The 26,489-nt window shown below is 43.1% G+C and overlaps 1 protein-coding gene across 1 annotated transcript in view; it reads left to right on the top strand.

Annotated features, from left to right (window-relative positions):
* EPHA4 (EPH receptor A4) overlaps positions 1 to 9,628 on the top strand; it is a 104,390-nt gene extending 94,762 nt beyond the window's left edge. The window contains exons 15-18 of the mRNA XM_066193146.1: positions 1,424 to 1,617; positions 4,105 to 4,260; positions 4,548 to 5,424; positions 7,647 to 9,628. Of these exons, the coding sequence (XP_066049243.1) occupies positions 1,424 to 1,617; positions 4,105 to 4,260; positions 4,548 to 4,662 (465 nt within the window). The 3' untranslated portion in view covers positions 4,663 to 5,424; positions 7,647 to 9,628. The remainder of the gene's footprint in view (positions 1 to 1,423; positions 1,618 to 4,104; positions 4,261 to 4,547; positions 5,425 to 7,646) is intronic.
* The last annotated feature ends 16,861 nt before the right edge of the window (positions 9,629 to 26,489 follow it).

The raw sequence follows: 26,489 nt of genomic DNA, 5'->3' as shown, positions 1-26,489 counted from the left end.
CCTGAGGGCATTAAAAAGCAGCTTTTGTAAATGACCATTCTTAAATTATGCATGTCCTGTTTAACCATGCCATCTGGACTACTTCAGTGTGTTCCAAGAGGGACTGTGCACAATGGCTGCTGTTCCAGAAGAGTATTTAATAATAATGCTAATAAGAGCTTTTGCTAATAGAATTTTTATTAAATGAAAAAAAAATCCCAATGAAAATGAGGCCTAGATTATCCGTAATTCTTTTCCCAGGGGATTTACGAGCAAATAAAGGAAGAAGAAAATGGTAATCTGAATATACAGCCATGGGAGTGGTTAAGGCATTTTACAAGTCATCTGCTTTCTTCTGTAGAGCTGAACATTTTCAAAGAGTGTCTAGATGCGGATGGCATTTAATCTAAATGGGGGATATAATTTTAATTTCCTTCTGATGTGAAATGTCTCTTCTGGCACCCAATCTTGCCTTCCTTTTGCTAACAGGAAGTCATCAAGACTTAGCAAGAAAATAAAACACCAGATGTGTGTCGGTTATATCAGGCGTGTCTGCACAGCACAGTGGAGCTCACTGCAACAAACAGCTGTTTTTATTAGAGCTGTTTATGTTAGGCTGGTGTTCACTGCGACTGTGCACTACCAGACCATGTTGAAAAGCTGGCTTGAACATTGGGGAAAGCCAATATTACTGTCTCTGCACACTCTTTACAGTCTGTAGCATAGACATGCCTTTTTTCCTCCTTAATGATGGCAAGAGCAGTGCTTCTCACAACAAAGCAGAAGTGGATTTCAAATTTTACTCCATGTCTGAATCAGGAGAAATCAAAAGGATCTTCATACTTTCTGGAGGGGTGAGAGCCACTTTGTTTGTGGTCACTGAATAACTGCTAATAATGCAAGCATATCCCTCACCTTGTCCTCCCAGTGGATTTTAACCACTAATTGGACAAGTCCAGAAGGAGGGAATTTAGTGCAACTCAGTCTCTGAGCACTCCTGGTCTTTAGTCTCATGGTGAGTCCTGCCAGCAGTGTCATATCGATTAATTCAGATCTGAAGGCTCCTGGGTCATGTCCCTGTCATGTCAGAATTGAGTTCTGGTCGTGTCCCATTCTCCTGAGAGAGCTAAGAAGCCATTAGAGCCTCTGGAGTGCTTTTTAGAGGGTTTGAAGTGACTTCAGTCTGAGTTTCTCTGGGTTCTGTTAAATATGAAATACATACTTAAGGACTCTGGGTGCTGTGCCCTTTTAGTTTTGAATTGCTGAGGAGAAATGACAGTTCTGAGACCACCAGCTGCCTGAGTCTGGGTGCAATTTTCTGTGTTGTGTCACTTAACTGGGGATTTGTCACCATAGTCTGGATGGCCCTAGTATAAATGGTACTCGGCTGGTAGACTGAGCAGTGTCTGCTTCTCTGATGTCCTCCTATCTGTGCCATTTGCAGGTGATTAAAGCCATCGAGGAGGGGTACAGGCTGCCCCCACCCATGGACTGCCCTATTGCCCTGCACCAGCTGATGCTGGACTGCTGGCAGAAGGAGCGCAGCGACCGCCCCAAGTTCGGACAGATCGTCAACATGCTGGACAAGCTCATCCGCAACCCCAACAGCCTCAAGAGGACAGGCAGCGAGAGCTCCAGGTCAGCCCTGCTTTGTCCTGTGACGGGGAGCGCAGGGGAGGTGACAGGCAGAGTGCAGGGGGCACACTGAGTGCAGAGGGCACACCGAATGCCAGGTGGCATACTGAGTGCAGGTGGCGACACAGATAGTGCAGGTGACACACAGCTCTGCAGGGCCAGCCTGCACAACAACCACGACTCAGCACAGGTGAGCACAGGGCTCTGCTGGCGCCCCTGGGGCATCCTGGCTTGCCAGCCCTGCCAGCAGGAAAGGGAGTGAGCAGAGCTGCTGCTGCTGGATCACACCGACACTGAACAGGTTTCCAGCACCGCCTTAAGCACGTCCTGATGCAGGCAAGCTCTGTCGACAGGCAAAGTTTGCTCCTTCTTTCCCCTTCTCCCCCCTTGTGAAAGGGCTTGAGTGGGTAGGGTCACCTCAATCAGTGCAGCTAACAGGAGTGATGTGGTTTTCTGCAGGAAAAGCACATCATCAAGTTTTATAAACCCTAGATTTGTGTAGGATTTGCAAATGAGCGTTACAGCATTACAGCCAACGCCTCGCGGGCATTGGGAAGGTGTGGATTAATTTTTATGTGAATTTGAATTTAATTTTGTGGAAAGCCAGTTTCATGTCTCCACCAATCCCACATTACATTTGTTTTGTTTGCTAAGCATGGTGTACCTGGTACGTGCAAGAGGAGTGCAGCAGGAAGGAAACTCCCAGAGTTGTAGGGTAAAACCAAAATGTATCTGTTGGGACAGATCAGCAGTTTGTTTAAGCTGGTGAAACAATGCTGAGGTAATAGGAGCTTTACTGATCTCTACTAGCTTTGGTCTGTTTTTCTCTAATGTCTCTGCTTTTTCAGGTAGATTTGTTTACAGCAAATGTGGAAAAATAGCTTAAAAGAAACGAGGAAGATAATAGGCAAATATTTTTAGTAGGAGGGAAGGTACAAAAATATGCATTAGACAGTGCAAAATTAAGTTTCTTGAATCAGTGAGGGAGTAACAGAGATTGTCTCAGCCTCCAACAGAACAGCATCTGCTTTTTAGACTTGTGTGTCCCTTTGTGAGTCTTGCTTACAATGTATGTCACCAGAAGAGGGATCATTAACCCTGTGAGGCCACTATCACTACGTCTTCCAGATTGCCCTAATTGCACTGGGAGCCAGGCAAAAATGTATTCTCCCTCGAGGCTTAAATAATTTAGGTGGTGAGAATCACAGTATGATCTGCTATGATAATTTGATTGAAGAATCACAGTATGAACTCCTCCATTTTGCTTTCTTTTCAATTTTCTGGTGCTCTTTGGAAATTTATAGGTCTTCCAATAGTAAATAACCTGTTCAAGGTCATTCTGTGTGTGTGTGTATGTAAGTTAACAGCCTATTCAAGGTCATTTCACGTTCATGGCTGTTTATAAATATTTTTCTTGTCGTCAGAATAGGATTTTCAAATATGCATATAGCATTATTAATATATGATTTTATACATAAAGCATAATTATATATAAATAGGTTACCATCGTTGGTCTTGTGTTAGATAATGCAGTAGAAGAGTTGAACCAAGTATTACCAGCGTGTACTCAATGCCTCAGGCAAGACCTAACCATGCTATTGCACACCTAGTCTTTGATGGTGTGCATTTTCAAATAAATTGCTACATGATAATTGTTTTGATTAAATGGATAACAGTAATTTATAGTGCTTTAATGAAACTGTGACTTATGATATATATGAAATAATAAATGCAATATTAATAAGAGAAGAAAATGTTGTAAAAATAATTATTGGCTAAATTGTGCAAGGCAAAATGAGAAGCACATTCCACAGTGCAAACAAAGATCAAAGCTCGTGTGATTCCCACCACTCCTGGCACACACTTGGTCAGGAATGGATTGATTAAAGAGGGGATTAACTCCCTGCTGTCCTGAGTTAGATTGAATGCACTGAGCAGACCTGGCTGGAAACAGGAGTTATCTGAACCCGCCCTGAGTTTTACCCTCCAAACCAGTCTGGCAGGGTGTGAGCTCCCAGTTCTTTGCACATACTTCAGTAGTGTTTCTATAGCTGCTGAGCTGAAGTCTGACACATGCAGGGCTGGCAAGGCCTGGCATTGCTGCCCGTGAGATACAGACCCAGCAGGCCAAATGCCTTCCAGCATTGCCATCTTCTTTGTTTTGGGGAGTAAAAGAATTTTCTATGAACTTGGTTTGTATCTGAGATGGAAATCATAGGCTGTATTGTGGTTCAAATAAGATCTCAAACCAAAAATAGAAACCTCAGGTCAAATTCATTCTTAGCAAAACTTGGCCCATTACTTTGAATCTTATTCAGTTTCTTGCACTGATCTGAGTTGATGTGCAGAACCCCCAGTTTCATTGGACACAGCCTCTTGCCCTTGCTTTCCCTCATCATCGAGGTTAATTGTTGCAGAGACCAGACTTTGGTTTGGGGTTCATGATCCAGCTGACACTATTTCTCTGTCCTTTCACTGTTTGGCATGCAGACCTAGCACAGCCCTGCTGGATCCCAGCTCCCCTGAGTTCTCGGCGGTTGTTTCTGTCAGTGACTGGCTCCAAGCCATGAAAATGGAGCGATACAAGGATAACTTCACAGCTGCTGGCTATACCACCCTAGAGGCTGTGGTGCATATGAACCAGGAGTAAGTACTCAGCGATATACCAAAAAAACTGGTAAATCTGGATTTAATCAGCCTCTTTTGCTTTGTGCTGCATATCATTACACTCATTAAAGGAATGGAATGTCTTTCATTTGGATGGAGGATAACTTTAAAATGCCTCCACAATGCCTCCACTTATTTAATTAAACATTTCTGTACATCTGCCTTGCTTTTGCTAATGCTGCTTGTGGTTGACTCTTAATATTTTTCTCTGCAGCAGCATCTGATCCACGGCTCTCAGCCCCTTGTTCTTGTCTTGCTTTCCACAGGGACCTGGCCAGGATCGGGATCACGGCCCTGGCGCACCAGAACAAGATCCTGAACAGTGTCCAAGCGATGCGCACCCAAATGCAACAGATGCATGGCAGGATGGTCCCCGTCTGAGCCAGCACTGAATAAACTCAAAACTCTTGAAATTAGTTTACCTCATCCATGCACTTTAATTGAAGAACTGCACTTTTTTTACTTCGTCTCCTCGCCCGTCGAAATAAAGATCTGCAGCATTGCTTGATGTACAGATTGCGGAACCCGAGCGTGTGTGTTGGGAGGGGGGCCTCCAGAAATGACAAGCCGTCATTTGAAACCAGACCTGGAACAAATTGTTTCTTGGAACATACTTCTCTGTTGATCAATGATATGTAAAATACATGTATCTATATAAATATAAAGTCACATTCAAGTTTTGATGCTATGTTTGCTGCCAGATACTGTGCTTAAAAAACAACACCATTACTTTCCTTCTCCCTGTGACCTGTAGGATTACAACCATAGTGTTTTATTTGTGGGTGAAACCACCGTTGTGTATCTTTCACTGGAATGAAGAACCTGCCCTAGGATATTCTTTGCAGACTTGATGCATCACTAACACCTTGCAGAAACCTCAGTGAGAATATCGTGTGGCTAATCAGTGCCTGCCAATTAGTGATCTACCCGTTTATGGGCTTGAGACATGAAGTGACCCACGTTGTGGATTACTGGGCAAAACTGGACTTCTGGGGAGGTTCTTGGCTGTTGTGCCATGCTGAAGCCTACCATTGAAAGACTTTTGTGACCATCTTGCCAGTAGTCAGCTGTGACAATCGTGGCTGTGGAGCTTTCAGACTTCTTTTCTTGTTCAAGAAACTTTCTCCCTTTGCCTCATGGAAGGTCAGTGGAACTACAGTGTCCAACATGTTCATGGTGCTTTATTTTGTAAGCTGTGCTAGGATTTCATCACTGTTGGGGGAAAATAAAAGCTGCTGTGGTATGTGTTATTTGGGGTTCCTAACTGGTTTGTAGGAATCTGTGCTGGCTTCCCAGACAATTGCTGAGCCTTTCCCATTGTCTGCTCTATTTGATGGCAGTGAAAACAGCACTGTCTCAAATTGCTCTCAAGCTGTTGGTTGGGAGGGTGTGCAGATAAGGTGTAGGAGTGTCATGGGGCTTAGCTCAGTGCTGAGAGCTTGACTCCACACTGAGAGCAGTAGGGATGCCCTTATGCTGTGGCTGAAAAACTCAACACGAATGGACGCCTTACTGTAAAGGACAAATACTCATAAATGCACCAAGAAGAACCAAAGACTTTTCCTGCACTCTCATGAACTGCAGTAAAAGCAATATTTGGGTTTTAGAAAGGCACGTTTCAGTTGTGGTGTCTGTGGTTTTATGGGAAGGGGAGCAGGAAGGAATGGGATTGTGCATGCAGCCTTGCCGGTTTTGTGCAGTTTGGGTGTCAGGCATGGTGGCAGCTCTATGTAATGCAGCAGTGTAACAGCTTATGCACCATGATCCTGTTGGATCAGTTGTGGGAACCAAAGTCCACTTTGGAAACCAGCCCTGTAGGGTGGCTATCTGGGGTTATCAGGGCAGCTGTGCGTGTGAGTGCCAGGTACAGACTGCACAGCTGGGGCCTGACACCCCTCTGCAGGTGTGGCCAACAAGATGGAGCATGGAAAAGCTGCCCTCTGCCTCCTCTAGGGAATGGATGGGAGTTGAGTGACTGAATGCATCCCCTGGGTTGCTAGGTGGAGGAGACTGCTATGGCAATGTGGTTGTCCTCAGCAGGTCACACAGGATAAAGTTTTATCCAGTAAAGCTCTGAACACAGAGCTTGAATTTATTTGCCATGAAGCTTTTATCACTCATTTTGAACAGAGTATGTAAGTTAGATTCCTTTAAAGTCCTTCTGAGGACCAAAGTGATGAGATGACCTTAGAAAAAAGACGGGCCACTTACTCTGTGCTGAGTAGGAGGAGGATTTTCATGACATGTCCTTTAGAACTGACATTGCATTTCATATGTGCCAGGCACAATGTCAGAAAGGTGAGATTTATACTTTAATGACACTCAGACTGTCTTTAGTCTATAATATTTTGGTCCTACTCCTTACCTGACAGCAAATTCAGAAATGATTTAGTGGCTTTATGTGTCAAACTTTCTTAATAATTGAGTTTATCCTAAATCCAAAACAGTTCACTCAGTTGGACAAATCACACATACTGTATTGTCACTCACATCACTTTTTGTCGCTTTTAACAATAACGTGCTGATTTTAACCACTAACTCTCCCTAACTCCCAACTCTCTCAGAGAACAACTTGTTCTGAATATGAGATGCTAAATTTGGATCCTGTCAAGTCATGACAGCTCAGTATAAACTGTTCTGCAGTATTACTTATAAAAGCTTTTCCATTTCAAGAAATTTAAGATTTCTTTAAAAAATCTACTTAAACCAGCATGTTTTAATGTCACTTTGCCAGGCAACATAAGAAGTAGTTACTCATTTTAAAGACCTGACATTTGTACCTTCAGCAGCAAAAATTCTTCTTCCTCTCAAGTGCAGAGATACTTGAAGTTTCCGTGCTGTAAATCTGTTGCATTCTGTTGAGATCATCTTTTTATCTAAAACCAAAATACACCAAATTTTCTGGCCAGTTTGTTAAATTGCTGTCTTGGAGTCTAGTAGTGGTAATTCGAAACAGTGCAATATTTTCCACACAAAATGGAAAACTGTGTCCCTATAGAATGAAAACTGTGAAGGCAGCTCAGATGCTGGGTTTTCAGCACTGCCACTGGTGGTTGTGTTTCCTGTGATAAAATATGGCCAATGAGGGGCTTCCACTGGAATGTGATTTATAGCTCGAAGAGAGCAGATGGGAGAAAAAAAAAGGTGCCCCATGTAAATATAGATGGAGAGATGGATTGGTTGATTACATGCCTGTATGTAAGGTATGCCGTGGGAGCAAGACTTTGAAGTAGTGTGAGGGAAGGAAGAAGGACAGGGAAGGCAAAGGGTTCCAACCCTTTGAGTGCCGCCACCTGGGCAGGTCTGGGTGTTTGTGTTGGTGCATGTGGTTCAATAAATTTAATTTGGGTTCTCTTTTTGTGCAGGGAAATAGATTTTGCTTTCACAGCCTCGTAGCCCGTCCTGTTGATCACATTGACCGTGGAGGAACACAGACTAGACGTGAAGCCTTCTGGACCCACAGTTGCGTCTTCCATAGCACTGATTCTGGAAAACACATGCTGAACAGCCATCGGTCCCTGAAGAGAGTGTGACTTCTACTTTCTCTTTTTTTTTCTGGGCCACCCACTCTGTTGTTTTTCTCCACTGAGTGATAACTAACTCGTTAAGACTCAGCACCCAGTTGTCACTTGAGGAATGTACTGTGTCAAAGCCCTACAGACTTCTGGATTTTGGTTTTTTCTCCTCTTCTGCTTTCTCTGCTTACCTTTGGTTTTATTTATATATTTTGTTGTTGTCTCTCCTCATTCCCCTGGCTGTCACCGCTGCATCCTGGACGAATGAAGGTGACAGAGCACTACACATCTTACTATGGACGCCAGGCCAGGTGCCACAGCAAAGAACCCAGTTCCTGTGAGCTGCCTGTGTACATTGCTGAAGTGACATTTTACACTAAAGGTGCCATTGCAGTGATATAAATATATTTTTTTCCTTGAATGGATAATGGATTATTATCTCCTCTGAAAGGTGCGTACGTGTGCTTGTGTACGTGTGTTGGCGTGCAAGTCACCTCGTGTGTAGAACTGCCTGTGAACGTGCCCCAAACCCCTCTGGAAGCACAGGAGTCCCCTGTCCTATCAGACCAGGCCCATAGCTCATGTCTGGAATGATAGCAAGAACACATTGAAAAGTGTCGGAATTTCTGTAAGTGTATTTTATAGCTGCCACACTAATGTTGTTGAGTAGTTCTGCAGCCTGAAACGGGGGCAATTTCAGGTTAGTTTTGGTGTAACAGATTGCAAGATCTAAAGGGTGCTAAAGGTTTTCGTTAAATGTTGTTTATTCGTATTAGTGCCCTGCTCATGACCAAGAACAACCAGTTTCTCAGTGGCAAGGTGGTGGAGGCAGCACCTGCATCTCCATCCACTGGTAATCCTGAGCTGAATTCTTACGTAGCCTTTTTTATCTGCAAAAATAGGATTTTAAAGACTTGTTGAATGCTAACAAATATATGCAGTTCTTCCATTCACACAAGCACCTTGCTCTGTGTGCAACGTAATAATCAGAACACTTCCCTGGTTCCCAGCACAGATAAGGAACAGAAATGCAACAAGACCTGTAAAGTTACGGTTAGCAAGAGTTGTGAAGTGTGTCCTGTTCCTTGTGCAGTTGAAGAGCAGTTGAAGTGCAGTAGAAGACACACTTTCTCCACGGCCCAGGGAGCAGTGCTGCAGCGTACTGACACTACCTAGGAGAGCTTTCTGTGTTTGGAGAATTCACCCTAGAGTGGCGTGAGGCAGCTGGAGTGGAGCCGAGTGTCTGCACCCGCGAGTTCCTGGCAGGGGGCAAGTGGCCATGCTCCACGTGTGCTCCCAGGGGCTGTTCCCTGCCGTGGGACAGGCGCTGTCTCTGGCACGTGTGGGGCAGTCCAGAGGCGCAGCCCTGCCCAAAGCTGTGACATGATGTCCTGAGTTTGTTCCCGTTCTCTCTTTTCCCTCCTCGCTGACCCTGCCTGGTAATTCTGCCTGATGTGAAAGAGGAGCAGCAGCAGGGGCTGAGGGGAGCTGTGCTCTCAGCTGAGGCTGGGCATGGCAGGGCAGCAGGACGGGCTGGCTGGGCCATCATGGCCTGTGCCCCCACGGGCTGGGCCACCAAGGGCTGCTCCAGACAGAGCTGGAGTGAGAAGAAGGCGAGTGCCACCGCACTGCTGCCCTCAGGGACAGGCCACTGCCGGCTTGTTCCCCACGACGAGTGTGTTCAATTGTCCTGCTCACACACCAGTGGTTGATGTTTGTCCGGGTTTCTTGCTGTGCTAATTTTGTGATGGATCTTATGTATTAAAAATATATATGTATAAAATACAAAAAAAAAAAAAAAAAAAAAAAAAAGCTGGTAAGTAACCAGTAAACAGGACTTAAAAAGCAGTATTTTTCTTTTATGTGACATTTTCATAACCAGAAAAGAAAAAAAATCTGAAATACTAATCAGACAAATAAAAAAGAGAGTGCATTTATTTTTTTGTATCACTGCAAGTATGTTGGAATATGCAAGGACTGTGGTTTAAATTAGAATGTATGAGGCATATTATAATTTAGTTCATACTGAAAAATTCTAACAGCATTTGTTGGTTTGCGCATTTGAACGATCTCTGGGTTAGATATATAGATTTTTCTATTTTGTTTTAATTTGTAATTTTTTTTCTCCCTCCGTGAATTTTAGGTACACATAACTTATGTCATTTATTTATGGTCTTTTATACCTAGTTTGTAAAATTGTAAAATAGCAAACAATGCAAACATTTGCATTTGAAAATAATAAAGTAGTTGCTGTACAAACCTGAAATGGATTATTTCTAATTATTGCATGTTTTTTTAATTTAGAATTTATCCACAACAGATAGAGATTTCAGGGTAGCAATCCTGGTGTTTGCCCCAGAGGGATTTATTCTCTTCAGCAGATTTCACAGGAATGCGCTGCCAGAGTTCATTTGAGCTGCATGGCCCCTGCACATACCTTAAAGCCCATTGCTGTTCCTTGCTGCTGTCCTGAGCTGTGCTTTGTGATGTGGGAAGGGTGCTGCAGCCAGGCTCACCTTGTTAACATCATCAGTGATACTTCCTGGGACACCAGCTGCTATCCATGGGCACTGTGCCTGAGAAAAACCTACAGGGCCATCATTTTTCATATTCATGACTGGGATCGGCTAGGGGTGGTGTCCCTCCCCTGCTCCCCAGCCTGGACCTTGCCTAAGGTCAGACACCCTTGGCAGAAATCCTGCACTTACCAGAGTGTCCTTTGGGCCAAGGTGTCACCTCTCCTGCGGAGCCGTGGCCTTGCTGCTGAGTTACTGCCTGCGTTGCTCTGCCCAGGGGCTCCGTTTGCCACCGTCAATGGGCTCTTGTTGGAGACTCGTGGCCAGAGAGGGAGAAGGGGAAAGGTGTCAGGAGCAGCAGGAAATGGAGAGGGAGGCAGGAACCAGGCATGGGTATTGTGAAGAGGATGTTGCTGTGTGATGGGCACGTGGGTGTGGGCTGTGTCCTGTGGGTGCCAAGGGTGCAGTGCCCTCAGCCATCACCTCTACAGGGCTGCTGCTCAGTTTGGGATACAGAGGCTTCTAACTACCCAAATTACACGTGAGCCATTCGTGGGAGGCAAAGAAACAACAGTGGCTCTTGTACAGTTTTCCTGAAGATTTTGAGCCATTTGAAGAAGATTTTGAACGAAACTAATTGGTAAAGGCAACAGTGCTATCAGCAGAACAGTATTGTGCCCAAAAGCCATGTGTTTTAAAAGCAAGTTCACCTTCTGCAGCTGGGCAAGGAAGGCAGAGCCAGCTGCGTGTTTCTGAGGTGCCTGGATTCAGCCAGTTGGGTATTAAGAGAAAAAGTGTCATGGGTAGAAAAACAGATTCCATTTCACACGCGCCAAGATGTTTCACAAATTGTTTAGCTTCATTGGAGGTGAAAGAAGAACCTTTGTATCTTTTTTAAGAAGCAACTGTTTCAAAATGTCCACTGAGGATTAAACACTGAGGTTCTTCCCCTCCTTTTGCTGATTCTCTTCTCTTTTCCCCTTTTAGCTCCCAAATCTAAGAAACCATCCTCTAGAAACTTTTTAACCCAATAATTTAATATACTTCCATGTATATGGATTTTACTGAAAGATTTCCTGGCCAAAAGGACATTTTTTCTCTCCCTGCCCCTCATTCTTTCCACATATTTATACAGTAACATGAGGCAAGTGAATCTATTTCCACATGAAGCCTATATATTTGAATTTCATTGATGGTGAACATCTCTGTCCTTGAGTTTAGCTTGGGCTTGTGCAAAAAAACAGACATGGGGGCCACTGTAGACATGTCAGGAAAAACAAAATGGTTTTTGATAATTGCAAAGCAAAAAAAAAAAAAAAGGCAGGCACGTTATTCTCTAAATCAGCAACATGATTAAAACTAGAGCTGCGTTTGAGGCCTTGACCTCAGTTATTTTACCCTTTCCCTTCCAGGGAAGTACCCTTGGGCCATTGACTGATCCTCTATTCAATGGATTACAGACCCCTGACATATCTTATTTCTGGCAGTGGCCCTGAACATAATTCTTTGTTTATAGGAGCCTCCAAGAAAGTTACATGAATATGTAGACTTTTAAAAGTAAAATTAAAACTTAAAGCATTTCATCCCAATCAGTTTAGTTAAATATATTTTCCATGGGTGGATGGAGAGAGTAGCCACAGGAATATGCTACATTAACTTACTTTCATACATATACATGTATTTATGTATATGGAGCAATTATATCCAAGTAATCTGCTGTGGCTTACTAGCCTTTAACCAGACCAACAAAAGATGATATAAATTCCTGTTTTTATAGTGCCCTTGAACTTATTCATTACTCTCTTCTATAAAATCTCGTAATTAATTAAATGGGCTGAGGCATTTTGAGACATTCATTTTTCGAAGACTATTTTTAAAATGAAGAAACCACTGGTCAGCAGAACAAAGCCATCATGAGGAACCCAGATCCCCTCCCCTTTCTGACCAGGTAACCAGCCTCCCCCAGGGTCTATAAGCATTTATAGGTGTGGGTAGGTGCCTACTGCCAATTTTTAATGATGCTGTTGGCTAAGGGCTGCAGCAGCTCAGGTAATGAACTCCTGCTTCCCACTTGGATTTTCAGCCTTGCACTAAGCATCCTGCTGATGGAATTACCAAAACTCCCCTCTAATCACCTTGGGGAGGGACTTTTCCGAAGCCAACCATCTCAGCAAGAAGCCTTGTGAGCTCGGAGAGGCTGGAGAGCTGTGTGTGGGAACCTGCTGTGCTGCCCTGGCACCTCTCCTGCCTTGAGCCTGCTGCAATCCATGTCCCAAGCCAGTCTGGGAGTGAGCTGCTCAAGGCAGCTCCTGCTCTTGCAGGCCCTTCTTCCCTCCTGCCCCCTGTGCTCAGTGTCAGGCTTTCCTCACCATAACAATGGTGGGATGGAGGAACGTCCTGTCCTGCCTCCTCCTCACCAACCACCACCGTCTGCCCAAGCCTGAGCAGGGTCCAAGGTGTCAGGGAGCCCCAGGAGATGATCCCTGAGCTCCTGCTCTCTGGAAGGCTGCGATCAGCTCCTTCACTCAGGAACATCATCAGTGTTCGGGCTGTCCAGCAACTGAGGCTGGACAAATCTTTCATGCTCTGGAAATGCAGGTAGCGGGAGGGGAGCGGGCATTGGAAGTGCCAGTTTTCAGTAGGTTTAAATCCAAAAGCCCTTTGAAGATTCTGGCCTCAGGTTTTCAGAATGCTGTGGAGGCCTGTGTCCTCTCACTGCCATGTGCCAGTGGAATCACCTGCAAACTCAACATATGAGAATTCAGCACAGGAGTCCCCAGGGAGGGCCTGGTTCATCTGCTGAGCACATTAACCTGTGTCTGAGACCTTATCCAGCCAGCAGGCTCACAACGGGTGACAAGTATAAAAGACCATTTGCTTCCATCTTTTCGGAAAGAAAAAAAATTGTTAAAATTCTGTTCAAAAAAAAATGCTTCTGAAAAAAATTGAATGTTAATATTCTTCCACAACTAAAGAGGCTGCTGGGTTGATTGACGTAGCATAAATGAATGGCCTAGGAAGGGTGACACTGACAATTAAGGAAATAAGGATAAATGAGTTGATCTGAGCCTGCAGGTGATATGAAATGATTTCACTGGGAGTGCCCTGACTTGCATCAGCTTAAAGATCTAATCCTTATCTATGTGCCACATGAAACTTAGGTAATTTTGTTTGTATATTTCACCAGAAAATATATTTTAAAGTGCGGTTTGGCAGTGACTCAAGCAGTGATAGCACATTTAGGTTGGTCTTTTTGTCTGTTTTTTTTTTTTTGTGGCCATTACTCATACAAATATTTGAAGTGCTTATTGAACAGTACAAAATAATGGTATCCAACAACAGACAGGAGGGTTTCCGTGGAGTTCTGCCACTCCTGGCTTTGTTAGCTTCTCTTTTCAGGTTCATGTTACGATGGCAGATGGGTTTTATTTGCCCAAATGGTTTGGATTGCAACACAACATCCTCGGAGACCGTTTTTGTCATTTTTGTAGACTCTCTCAGTGTTCCAATGTGGCTGCTGAAGAGGCAGGACACCTCTGTGCCTGCTGGAGTCCTGGAGATGGCAGAGCCAGGATTCAGGGTCTTGTCCCTGAATAAGCTGTCTGTTGTGTGTTCAGTAGCGCCAGCAGGGCAATGTTGTTTCAAGTTTTGGAGATTCACCCACACTGAGGCTGTCCCACACTGTGCACTTGCAGGGTGGCTCTGGAGGAGGCAGGGGGGAGAACCCAAGCAGCGGCAGCTGCTGAGCATTTGCAGGCAGCAACTCCATTTTCCTGTGCCCAGAGACACTGCCCTCTTTAGCATGGACTCAAAAAGTCATGTCTGTAAACTTTTCTTCCACAGATGCTGCTTCACGTTTCACCTGTTTTTGTCTTCAGACCAGGCTGCACCCTGTTAGGACCTACTTTTGACTTGCACAGAGTTTTGGAAATTAGTTTTGGAGCCAGTTTATCACCCTGAACAGGTGGAAGAGATCATCAACAAATTTTAATCAGCTTTGAAAGTGGGTGTAGTTGATCCAGGAACAAAAAAGCATTCACCAAGTACTAAATCCAATCAACCGTGGGTGACTGATTACTTTTAGCCTTCTTAATTGATTGACTGTGGCATTTCTATGAAGGAGCTTTTCTGAAACCCAAGGAAGTCCACACAAGTGTTTCAATCCTTGGAATAACTTGTAAGTGATGTGTTAAACCTGTGTTTGACTTCAACAGTACTGTGTGTTATAAGCCAAATACACAGAGGAGTGTGCAAGAGCTCTGCTGGAATTATGGGTGGGTTTTTCCTCTTGCTTAGTAACAAGTTAAATGGTAGAAGGCATAGGGTTTTTGAAAAAAAAGTTTGAGGAGTTTTTTCCCAGTTAAAAGCTCCAAGGAGATGCCTACTAGCATCTAGCAATGGAGGTTTCCAAAAGAGGCTCCTTTCACCCCAACAAAGCAGCAGAAAACCTCCCCGTGTCTGTCTGTGTGTGAGATTACCTTTTACACACACGCGTGCATGAGAAGAGCTCTGTGGGGGCTGGCTGTGCTGGGGCAGCTCTGAGCACTGCTCCTCGGCTCTCAGCTCCACTGTGACAGAACTGCCCTGCTGAGGGACACTGCCCTGACACGCCAGGTGGGCAGGGTGTGCCCTGGGGGATGGGGCTGTCAGCCCGCTGTGCATGGGCTTATCTGTCCCGGGGCTGCCCTCAGGACACAGTTCAGGCAGGCTTTTTAACACCAGTGTCAGGGTTTTCCTGGTATTTTACCTTATTGACAGCTACTTCTACTCGCACAACTGAAAATGAACCTGTCAAGTCCTGAAGTATGACTTCCCCAGCAATGTGTTCTAGGGCAAATCATTAATGCCATTATTCTTTTATTTTCAACACAGTCAGACAACTCCAGCTGGCAATGAATGTGCATAATGCACAGGGATGCCTTTGGTATGATAGAGAGCAACCTGTCAGAAGGTGACTCAGATCCAAATAAAGGTACAAACCTTCATTGAACGGGGCTCAGTCATCACCCTCAGCTCTCAGACGTGTCTGCTGATGGGTTGGGACCAAGGCTCTTGTGCGTTGATTGAGAACTTTTTTAAAAATGTTTCTGAACCTGGGAAATTTAACCACGAATAATCAGAGTCCCTGGGAGCAATCACCTTCCCTGTAAAGCACAGACTTATTCCTGGGTCGTTTTTCTAATAACAGGAAAAAATTCCTTGGGAGTATTTTAATAAAAAACCAATACCTTCTTATCATAAAACAATGTAAATAAGTCACATCAATCTGTTCCTGAGCTTGGCTTGAGAACTGGGGTGGGACTGTTGATGTATTAAAATGAAAGAAATTCAGTTGGTAAAATACTTTCTCTGGGGCCACTTTTTACTTGAGAATAGGGGTAGTTTGGTTAAGGAAAAAGACAAATACACTGCTGACATTGTATCTTTTTGCTAACCTGACTTTCAGCTGCATTGTTTTTGATTCCATCTATGGAAAATACAACAGGTTGTCTTCAACATGCCCTTTTCAAGGTGTAAAAAATCAGCAGTGGCTAATGTGTACTAGCCTTTGCCAGCTGTGGAAATTATCCAAGGTGTATCACAGCTGCTGGGCATCTTTTAATTGCAAGCCACAATTACACTGCTCCTCTGCTCTTGGTTCCCCAGCCAGCAGCTGCTTGGAAGGGGGGGAAGAACTCACTGAGTTCCCTGAGGATAAAAGGTAATTTTTCCCTCCTTGGGCTGGGTAGCAGGTCTGGGAGCTGTTACGGTATTAGGACATGCAAATGCTGTTCCATGTGAATTAATAGCTGAACTGACTCGAGTCCTTGCTGGCCACTGTGCTCCCAGGCTCAGCCAGGGATGCAGCTGAGTCCCGTGTGTCCTGGGCCATCCCAAGGGATGATGTTCCTGGGCTCAGATGTTGGGGACTGTTGCTGGGGTGCTTTTGTGGCAGGTGTGTTTTGTATCACAGCCAGCCTTTAGTTTGGCATTTGCTTGGGGAAAGGAGCAAACAACAAACAAGTGTGGTTTAAATCAGAAACACCTGTGAAATTATGCAGGGTTTATACGTGTGTTTTAAATGAAAGTGGGGGCAAATTTTTTCTTGGCTTACAGTTTTGCAGTTTGTTGAAAAATTACATGGTCTCCATTCCCTCCTTCCAAAGTTAATTGTTGTCAAACCCTGAGCCAACTGAAATAAGCTTTTGTTACTCACAGTGGAGGAAGAAAAGCTGGGCGCGATCTGTTTGTGTTCTAAAAGCACACAGAGCCAGTTCTGGGCCTGAGCTCTGGTTTGTGTTGCCTTGATCAAAGAAACCAGATAGAGCAACAGGCAAAGCCAGGGTCTGGGCTGGGCTGTCAGCAGAGTCAGTAGGTGCCCTTGGCAGGTTTTACCTGACATTCTCCTCTCTCCAGAAACCTGCGTGTTTTCGTTACATTGACCTGTTAATTGCTCCCCACAGTTACCACCAGTGCCAAAACTGAGTTTCTTCACCTGTGCTTGCGTCTCCAGACCCTCCATGCACTTGTGATGCAAACAACCTCAAGTCAGGCTTTGCCTGATGAAGTCCTGGTTTATTGGTTTTCTGATTGCTTCCTTGCTACATTCATCCCAAACAAATCATATTTCCTGTTCTTCAGCTCCTAGTTACATCTGTTTTTTCTTTTCCATCATTAAACCTCCCCCATCCCTCACTCTTGAATCTCTGCTGGTGAGGAGTTTCCCTTTTCCCAAGACCTGGACCCATTGTGATTTCCTGGCTGGCCCCACCACAGCAGTCTCAGGACTGGAGAGGCTTGTGTTTGTCAGGATGATGTGAGCAGAGGGCATCACTACAGCATCTACTGCAGATACAGATGCATTTCAGAAAGAAAATGGAAATTAGGTCTCCTTAAATTACTGAGGAAATAAAGACAATGTGCTGCTGGGCACTGGAATGCTTCCTCCCTTTGCTCTCTAACAAAGCATTTGTCAAACACCAGGCACGTTCTGCTGTGTGTGGTTCATGTCCTGAGGAGGAATTTGCCCCCCTGTGTGACTGAGGAGCATTATGAGATATTGTCAACACACACAGGGCTGCCCAGGCAGTTCCAAGTGTTCACATAACCCAAACAGCTCCCCTGAAGAAAAGTCACCGGATGATTTCTGTAATTCTAACTCTTATTTTCTTGCTGGAATAGAAATGTTTTTGTTCATTCATCCTTTTCCTTATTGGGTCTAATTTTATTGATTGTTGAACAAACTTGTACTAATGCTAAGCCCTTTCTGCTTGTATTAAAAAGGGATTTCCATGGACTTAAAAGCTTACCTTTTTGAATCAGAATGCCATGTTGGTTTGTCTCATAATCTTTAATATCTCATTACCAGCAGGAACAGCATATGGAATCTTAAATTGAGCAACTGAAGGTCTTAGCTGGGAACAAATTGTGTTCATTGTAAAGTCTGAATCTGTGCAGAAAATCCCCTGTGCCTCTCCCATAGGTGGCTGCATGAACTGCATTCATCCTGTAGATGCAGTGACTTGCAGTGCAATATTCACCAAGGGCAATATCAGACTGGTGGGATTGGAGCTGCCCTGCTTCATTTCATTTTGCAGCTTTTTCTCTCCTCTTTGGCATCAGTGTTGTGTCCCGGGGTTTTGGTTCAAGTAGAACCCAGCTGAAGCAGCTGCCTTTCAGCTGTGTCCTCCTTTGTAGATGATATCTGATATTGATGGTGCTGCTCTTTTTTTTGTTTATGTATCATTTTGTAAACGAAATGGAATTGTTCTAATGGATTTGCTGAAGAGCACAGCCAAGCATTCAGTTCATGAACTGTCCTCTTTGATTCATTGCTATTTGAAATTCAGCGTGTGACTGATCAACTGAGTTGCATAGAATTTTTTTCTTTATGTTGCCTGAATCAATCAAACTTTCTCAGTGAGAAACTGTAATTTAAAAGAAAAATACGCAAAACTGAAAAACCCTATTTATATTTTAAGGCTTGGATTTTTAGGAGTGCAAAGCAGCATTAAAGATGGCTTAAGAAGTCAGCTGGAGTTTTCCTGGCATGAAATAGAACAGAGTTAGTGCAGTTTGTCTTACAGCACTTTAGTTCAGTCCCAGCTTTGTAAGCAGGTATAAATCTGAGCAGCCCTGATGAGTGAGGAGGTTGTCTCTGCTTCAGTCTGGTCTCCAGGCTGTGAAAAGTTGGTCTGAAAGTAGGAGGCAGCTGGGGCAGAGCTGGAGCCAGGCTGAGAAACAAAAGGGAGGCCAAGAAAGAGGAGAAGAAAAAAGGCAGAGGATAAAGTTCTAACACAAAAACATGGAAAAAAAAACATGTTACAAATTTTTTCAAAGTGGAGAATTTGCTTATTTTTGGAGTTGTCACAATGAAAAATGGAGGCAGAAATTAACAGTATTCACTTTTCTTGGATGAATTGAAATCGTATATCTATGTTTACTAAGTGTCAAAAGAAAAGATAATCTGAAAACATAAAGTTTGTTGTGTGTTGAGGAGTACAGAGCACAGACAATGGACCCAAGACATCCCTGGGTGTGCCCTGAGGAAAGCATGTTTGTAATGCATTGCATATGTCCCTCCATGCACATCTGATCTGGGGCTGGCAGTCTGTGCTGTTATTTCACTTGATTTGTATATTTTAAAAGCCCCAGATCCTTCCTCATTGAAGATGAGGAGATTATTTTTTGTATTTGTTTTAATTGGACAGAAGTAAAGCAGATTCCTGACGAAGCAAAAAATCCAAACATTTTTCTTTCTGTTGCTTTTTAGAGAACAAATATTTTTAAGGGTTCAGAGGGCTCTGCAAGTCAAGCATCACAACTGGGAAATGAGTAAAGGTGGGAGATAGAGGGGAAATTGTGATGAAAAAGAGTGAGAGAGTCCTGGCTGGGGAAAACAATAATGGATATTATTGCCTTCTGGGCAGAATGAAAGGACTGAGCCCTTGGCTGGTGTTAATTGGTCCAACTCCTCTAAAGTTGGTAGAGGATTGATTCACAGCAGTTGTAATCCTCAAGTTAAATCCCGGCCCCGCTGGGAGTTTCATCATTGTCTTCAAAAGAAGAAAGATTGTAACCTGTGTGTTATTTTATTCAGTTACCCAGTGAATCTCTTAACAGCAAAAGATCTGGGCTCAGCCAGATCTTCCCTGGGGGAGAAGTGGGGGTCAGACTTCTTTAGGAACCAGAAATGTGGAACTAGCTCTCTGGAAAAATTGTCAAAAAACCTTCCAAACAAGCCTTTGTCTAATCTTAGTAGTTGGTGTTTTTTCACAGCTACTATTCAAAACTGCTGAACTGCAAAATTTTCAAATCCAAGCCAGGTGAAAACTTCAGCCTTTGGCTTGTTTCCTGAGAGGAGTTTGGGTCTGTGTCCAAGCCCCAGCAATGACTGCTGTGTTTTCACACGGCCAGGGCAGACAGCTGAGCTCCTGCTCGCAGACACAGGAGCACGGATCTCATTTGCACTGTGTGGTGTGCCTGGGAAAGAGTTGTTGATCCTGGCTTATCAGAGCATAAATTCAAGGCATATGAACACTACTGTAAAGTGTAAACCAGGCCAGGTGATGGGGGATGATGAGATTTAATGACAGGAAGGACAAAAAATACAGTCTTTGGCCTGATGGAGTCAACGTGGGATTGGCCTTTGGCTGTCCTTGTGCACCACTGCTGAGATTTCAGAGGTGCCACAGGCCACACAAACCCTAAGGGACTGAAAAACAGCATAAAGCTCCTATTTTGCATATTTTGTGGGTTTTTTTCCCATGCCTTATAACTATTGAACCATCAGAAAGCTGCTTTTAGGTTGCTATTCAGACTTGGTTTGGCAGTTTCAAGCTTAGCCTCCTAATTAACTATGTGGAGTTGCAACCTGTGTATGCAGAATATTGACACATTCCTAATTACCTTACTCATGTATGCTGAATTTAAGACACTAAATTCAACTTCCCTTAGGAATAAACTTGGCTCTGCTCCTCAGGCTCTGCCTAAAACAGTGCAAGGAACATCAAAATCCCACTGTCAACACCATACAGATCCACGCAAAGCCAAGACAAACTCCCCTCAGAGCCCAGCACACATCTGCACACCACTGCACAGGGAAACAGGCACAGAAAAGCAGTGTATACATGGCTCAAAGATGAGGATAGTCCTGGGGAGGAGTAACTAACTTGATCTGAATATTTTTTCCTGAAAATTTGTTTCTTTTTTTTTGTTGTTGAAGGGAAATGGCCGGATAAAAGCGAACTCCCCTTTGTCATAGAAATGTGGTCTCTTAAGGTGGCATTGACAAAATATCTACTGTTTGGGGATGCTCTGTTCAAAAGTAGATTTAAAATTAGAATATAAGTTTTTGGCAGGAATTCACCTGGTTTATATGTGTTGAAAATAAGCCTGGGTAGTAACTGCTATCCTGGATTAGTGGTGTTTTAAGGGCTTTCATAAGGCAAAAGAAAACAGAGATAGTTTTTTTTTGTCCTCTTGGTGTTTTCTTTGTATTTTTCCCTTTTCTGGTGAACCTTTCCCCTAAAACTGTTTCTCAACTTTTTCTCCACTCAGTTGTGGTCTTCTCAGCATTACCTTCAGTTTCTGTTTTATTTTCCCTTTGTTCCTGTACTGACTTTGTAACTAGATTTTCAATTCCTTTCTTGGTCAGATTGCTGCCAATCCCTGCAGTGTCTGAGAGCAGCAATATTTCATCCCATGATTGTTTTCTGTGATTGTATACCAAATACAAGCTGCTGTTGTGTTTGATGAGAAGTGAACAGGGGTGCACAGCCATCATTATTTGAGAGTTCACTATAGACTTCCTGATATTGGCAGCATTCTTGCAGAGGTGAGGGTAAGCCTCACGCCTCCAGCTGTAGCTTTCCAGCTCTTGACACCTTTGTGGGCAGGGGAAGAATAGGAAGAGTATCTAGCAGGAGAACAGGATAAATAATTATGGTGGGGAGAGCTAGGCTGAGGGTGTGGAAAGGACAACTTTCCTTTTGGTCAGCTTGAAATGATGGCCTGTATTCTTTGCCAAGCCACATCCCTTCTCCTTAAAGCTCTTAGCTGTTTAGTCTCTTCTCAAACAAGGAATTGTTTTTTCTCTTTGAACACAAAAATAAAAAAAACCCATAGAGATCAGAATTATATATTCAGATTTGACAGGTTTTTTTTCCTTTACATGCGTGGTCACAGCAACCCTAAGTTTGTGACTAGATGGACTGAGACACCAAAGGTGTTTTACTTGTAAATTTTATCTAGGAATTTCATTTGGGAGTTATTAGTGAAGGGCACTTTGGGGGGTTTGTCTGAGTACCAGAACTGCCCAGGCATCAGATTAACTTTGTATGAGGACAGGAGTGTTGAGAAGAGCACAGGCCCTTGTGACACCCTGCCCTCCTTCTGTCTCTTCTGTTGTTCCACCAGCCTCTCCCTGTGCTTGGGGGCTGCCTAGAACCTGATGGAGAAGCCATGACTTAGGACAGCCTTGTAATTCAGCATAATCAGCACCATACCCTGACAGTAAATGTGGGCAACCTGAATCCAACAAAAAGTTCAGAATGCAGATGTAGACTGGAAGTCATTCAACATCAAATTGCTGTGACTTTAATTAGGACATGCAAAGAGCTGGAGTCAAGAATAGCCTGGCACATGGATCCTTCTCATGGCTCCTGCTTAGCTGGCTCTTGAGAAATGGGTCACCAAATTCTGGAATGCTGCTTCAGCTATCAATGCTGGTAAACAGCTGAAGCCCCTTTAATTCTGTCCAGCTTAGGGGAGTTAAAAATTCCATCACATCACACCACAGCTTCCTCTTCGTGCTGCACAGGCACTCCATAAATCCACACAGCTCTCTCCTTCTTATCTGAATCGCAATGCAGTTATTAAACAAATTGTAAGTCTATTTCATATCCTTTTTACTACTTTGAAAACTGCACAATATAAGGCTTAATAAAAGCTGAATGCTCCAAAACTGCTCTTAGAACTGAAAATATGACTACATCAAAAGACTTTACAAGGGCAGGATTTTAATGGCTGAATAATACGCTGGAACAGAGCAGTAATTTCTTCTCAAATGCTGGGATGAATTATTTATGCTTTGACAACATTATGTGTCTCTAAAGCAGCTTTTAGTTATTCGCCTATTGGAGGACACAGCTGATCCTGCTGCCCACTCTTGTAATTACATTAACCTCTTGACACTACATGACAAGCTTTTCCTGTGAACTGCGATCAATAGCCCATAACTGCTACCTATTTAATAGGGCCATGGTTACACTTCAGTTCAGATATAATTAGCTTTTTTCCCCCCTTCCTCTTTTAGCAGAGTGTGGAAAAAACCCATGTTGTTTAAATTAAAAGAAAAAAAATACACACAGCAAAATAAAGGCTGTTAAGGGAAAGAATAAAAGCATTGAAATCACTGAATAGGCAAGTTAGATGCTCCCTGAGTTTGGTTCAGAAATGTGCAAACCTTCCATTAGTTCACATCTGCATTTAAAAGGAACAAGAAGCCATAGCATATGAGCACTTTTAGGAATCACTTACAGGAGTGTCGGTACAGGTGGGCAAGGCTGTGACATGATCCAGCTGAAGCCCATGCTGATAATGAGAGAAAGGAACTTTGTGTCCTCTCTGTTTCACCCGGCTTTCACATGTCATTGCATGCCATTGGAGCTAGCTTGTCTCAGGGATATTTTTAGGTTCAGATAAATACTTACAGGGTTTGAAATGAAAGTGTTTGACTAATTGTGTTAACACTTTTAAACAAGTAATGCTTTCTTGAAGCTAATCTTTTTGCTGTTATGGACTGTTTGAACAGACTAATGGATACGATATGAAAGAGATTGATCCTCCTCTTGATGTAATAGAAATTACCTGTCATGGGGCCTTTAGAACACCTTTTCATTCCTTGACCTCTAGGTAGGTGGCCATGCTCATGCCATCGGCCCAAACAACACTGCCCCAATTGTAATTTCAAATTTTATTTTCTCTACTCCAAATACTTCTTTACATTTTCCTGTACTACTTTGCAAAATGGCCTTCAGGAACTAAAGAGGTTTTGTGGTGTTTTTTAATTTTGTTTTTTGAGCACTTAGGGTTTGAGCACTTTAAGAGAACAGGATAAATGCTTGTAATTAGGTTTTATAACTTTTTAAAAATAGGCACTTTGCGAGACTTGTATTATTTTAATCGGGATTCAAAGAAATCAAGCTGATGAACTTTCCAGATCCTCCAAGGGTCTTCCAGCCAGGTTTGCACCAAGAATAATTAATGCTATCAAAACATGACAAGGCAATAATGGTAGTGAAAGAACCTTCCTGGTTTCTCTCATCAGAAACATGTCCCTCGAGATCTGTGAGCCCTTTCTGTGGGGTGCCTCTATGTTTTTTAGGAACCTCACTTGAATTTCAACCCTTTTGTAATTAGATGCTCTAAACTTACATAACATCTGGGTCTTAGGACTAGCTTGTCTTCTCTGAAATTACTGGAAAATATTTCTTTACTTGCTTGACTTCACTGGCAGGAAATGTCTTTTTTGTGAGCATACCTGTTATGACAAGTTTTTTAAAATACAAAAATTATAGACTCTAACTTCAGCCAGTAAGTAGTTATTCTCTAACCTCCAGCTTATAAGTAGTTATCCTCTAAAGAAAATACATTCACTTGTAGTAAAAAGAATAGCTTTATTTTACTTGTGTTTGTCCACTTTACTGGCAGGTGGTGCTCAGATTGTGGACGCTGCTGAGGCCCTGGGAGGGCTCCTGACCCTGATCATGCCTTGCTGTCACTAAAACAGAACCTAAACTCCTCTGTGACATTGGTTCTCTGGAATAAGGGTGAGGTTTGATGATTAACAGTATGTAGTTCCAGGAAGGCTTACCTTTGCTTAGTAAATATTATATTTCCTATTTCAAGACTATAACAAAGCCATGGTTTGCCCTGCCCTCAAAAGCTCAGAATAGAATAATAGATATGAAAGCATATTTCTGCTATAAAAACTTCCTTATCAGTGTGTGCAGTTGCTATCTGGACACATTTTTTTAGCATAGACAGATTAAAAGAATTGTTAATACTCTTCTAAATTAGAATAGCCCTGTTTGAGATGGAAACTAGATGCTCCTGGGAATAGCACTGGAGTAATCAACCATAAGTCAGAGATTCCAAGGGAACTCTGAAACACCTTCCCATTTCTCCCAAGAGACAAAAGACAAGAAAGAGAAGAGCTGAATAAGCAGTTAATAACGTATAATGAGTTAGAAGTTTAAAGTTTATGATGATTCATAATTATTACATGAAACCAGTTTGTCAATTCATGAATTCAAGACAAGCTTGTTTTCCTGCACGCTGCCTATTGCCACTCGCTGGAGCTGTGAGGTGTTGTACTGCCTTTCAACAGAACTTCATTTTTGGAGATATTTTTTCTTTCCTTCAGCATGTCTGTCAAGTAAGCAAAGGGTTTGGCTAGGTTTTCTGTTCCTCCTCCTTAAAAAAAAAAAAAAAAGAAAAAGTATGCCAGTCAGATTTTCTAAGATATTTTTGGTAACAGAATTTCCCTCGCACAGATTTGTTGATCCCAGTAGCTGACAAGGTGTGTTAAAGCAAGTTCTTATAAAACTGTTGTCCTAAGAAAAATGATAGATTATCTGCTTCTCTGCAGAAGGCAGACATCCTCTTTTCATGACTTGAGTGTGTCACAGGTGCTCAAATGTGAACCTCTTGTAGCCTTGACAATCTTGAGAATAGAGTGAAGGAGGCAGAGGTGAAGGACCTGAGGGGAGGGCAGGGAAAGGAGAAGGAAGGCTGGTTCTCAGAGCAGGGCAGAAGCAAACACCACAGCAGCTGAATGTGTCGGTCTGTCTGAGACACCGACATTTGGGAATGCATCAAACGAGAAAAGGGTCACTTAGCAGCTCACTAGCTTCCACAGTTAACAACCCCTCCACCCCAGATGGAAACAGTGATAATTTTCTTGCTATTTTTATAGGTTAGTTCTGATAAGATGTTGGAAGGTCTCAGTCTTTGTTTGAGGCTCCCCTTGTGTTATTTGACATGTCAGTTATGGTCTACCAAAGGAAGTCTCATCTATTTAGAAATAAGGGAATGTTTCATTATTCTTGGTTTATAAAGTAGGAATTGACACTCACTGAGAGGGAGTTATTTTATTAAAGGTCACCCAGACAGTATGTGACAGTCAGATCTTCAGGACCACAAACCTGTTCTTTAATGGCAAGGATATCTTTCCTTTTGCATTTTTTTTCTGTTTGGAATAGGTTGAGAAGCTCTTCCTGACTGTAGATTTGTTTAATGGTATTACAGGATTAACACTAGTCATCTGGCTGGAATTTTCACTAACAAGTCATATCACTGTGTGTTTATTTAATATGAGATAACCTTTCATTTTCCTGCCGGCAAATATTTCATTTCAGAGATACTAAGCTGACTAAAGTTACAACTTGCATGAGTGATATGGAATTTGAAGTTAAACAGCAGACTGTTTGTTATATTTATAACTGTTAGCAAAAGGGATTTCAGTTCATAATTAAAAATAAAAAAATCAGGAGCTCGTCAGCATTAAAGTGAGGGAAGTCCGCATTGGGAAATGCACAGCATAGCTGAAGTATTTATGCACCTATTTATTTTCTTGCACACCCATGTGATTAATCTGTGTGCTATCAGCTGGGCTCCCAAACAATGATTTCCTCAGCTCTGCATCGCACAGAGCAAGGCACGGCTTGAAATGAGAGCGAGCTGCTTCGGTTTTCCTGGGCTGTTCTTTGTGCTGCAGCAGCAGGCAGAGTCTGGATTGTTATGAGCAGGGTGTTCCTCATCCTGCCAGGCCTTTTCCTACAGCCCCTGCCAATTTGGCCTCACAGTGGGGTACACTGGTCTTTGAAGGCTAAATGAGCTGAGAATGTGGTTTTGATTCATATCTCTAAGCAGATTTGGCACCTTCATCTGACATGGGGAAGGGGGAATGAAAATCCAACCTGGAATCACCAGAATGGCAATGCAAAGTGCTCCCGTGAGGCTGGCAAGACACAAACTCCATTACAGACTGTATTTTCCCACTTTGGGAGCTTCTATTCCAGAGGACACTGGTGCATTCTTTTCTAGATAGGAGAGTTCAGACACCTTCTAAAGGCACCTAAATAAAAAAAGTCCATGAGCATTTCACTGAGAGGTAACACTGGAAGTCATAGAA

This window comes from Chamaea fasciata, unplaced genomic scaffold (assembly GCF_029207755.1).
Source record: "Chamaea fasciata isolate MVZ Bird 193981 ecotype frontalis unplaced genomic scaffold, bChaFas1.0.hap1 SCAF_11, whole genome shotgun sequence".
Lineage (NCBI taxonomy): Eukaryota > Metazoa > Chordata > Aves > Passeriformes > Sylviidae > Chamaea > Chamaea fasciata.
This window is presented reverse-complemented; position numbering and strand designations above follow the sequence as displayed.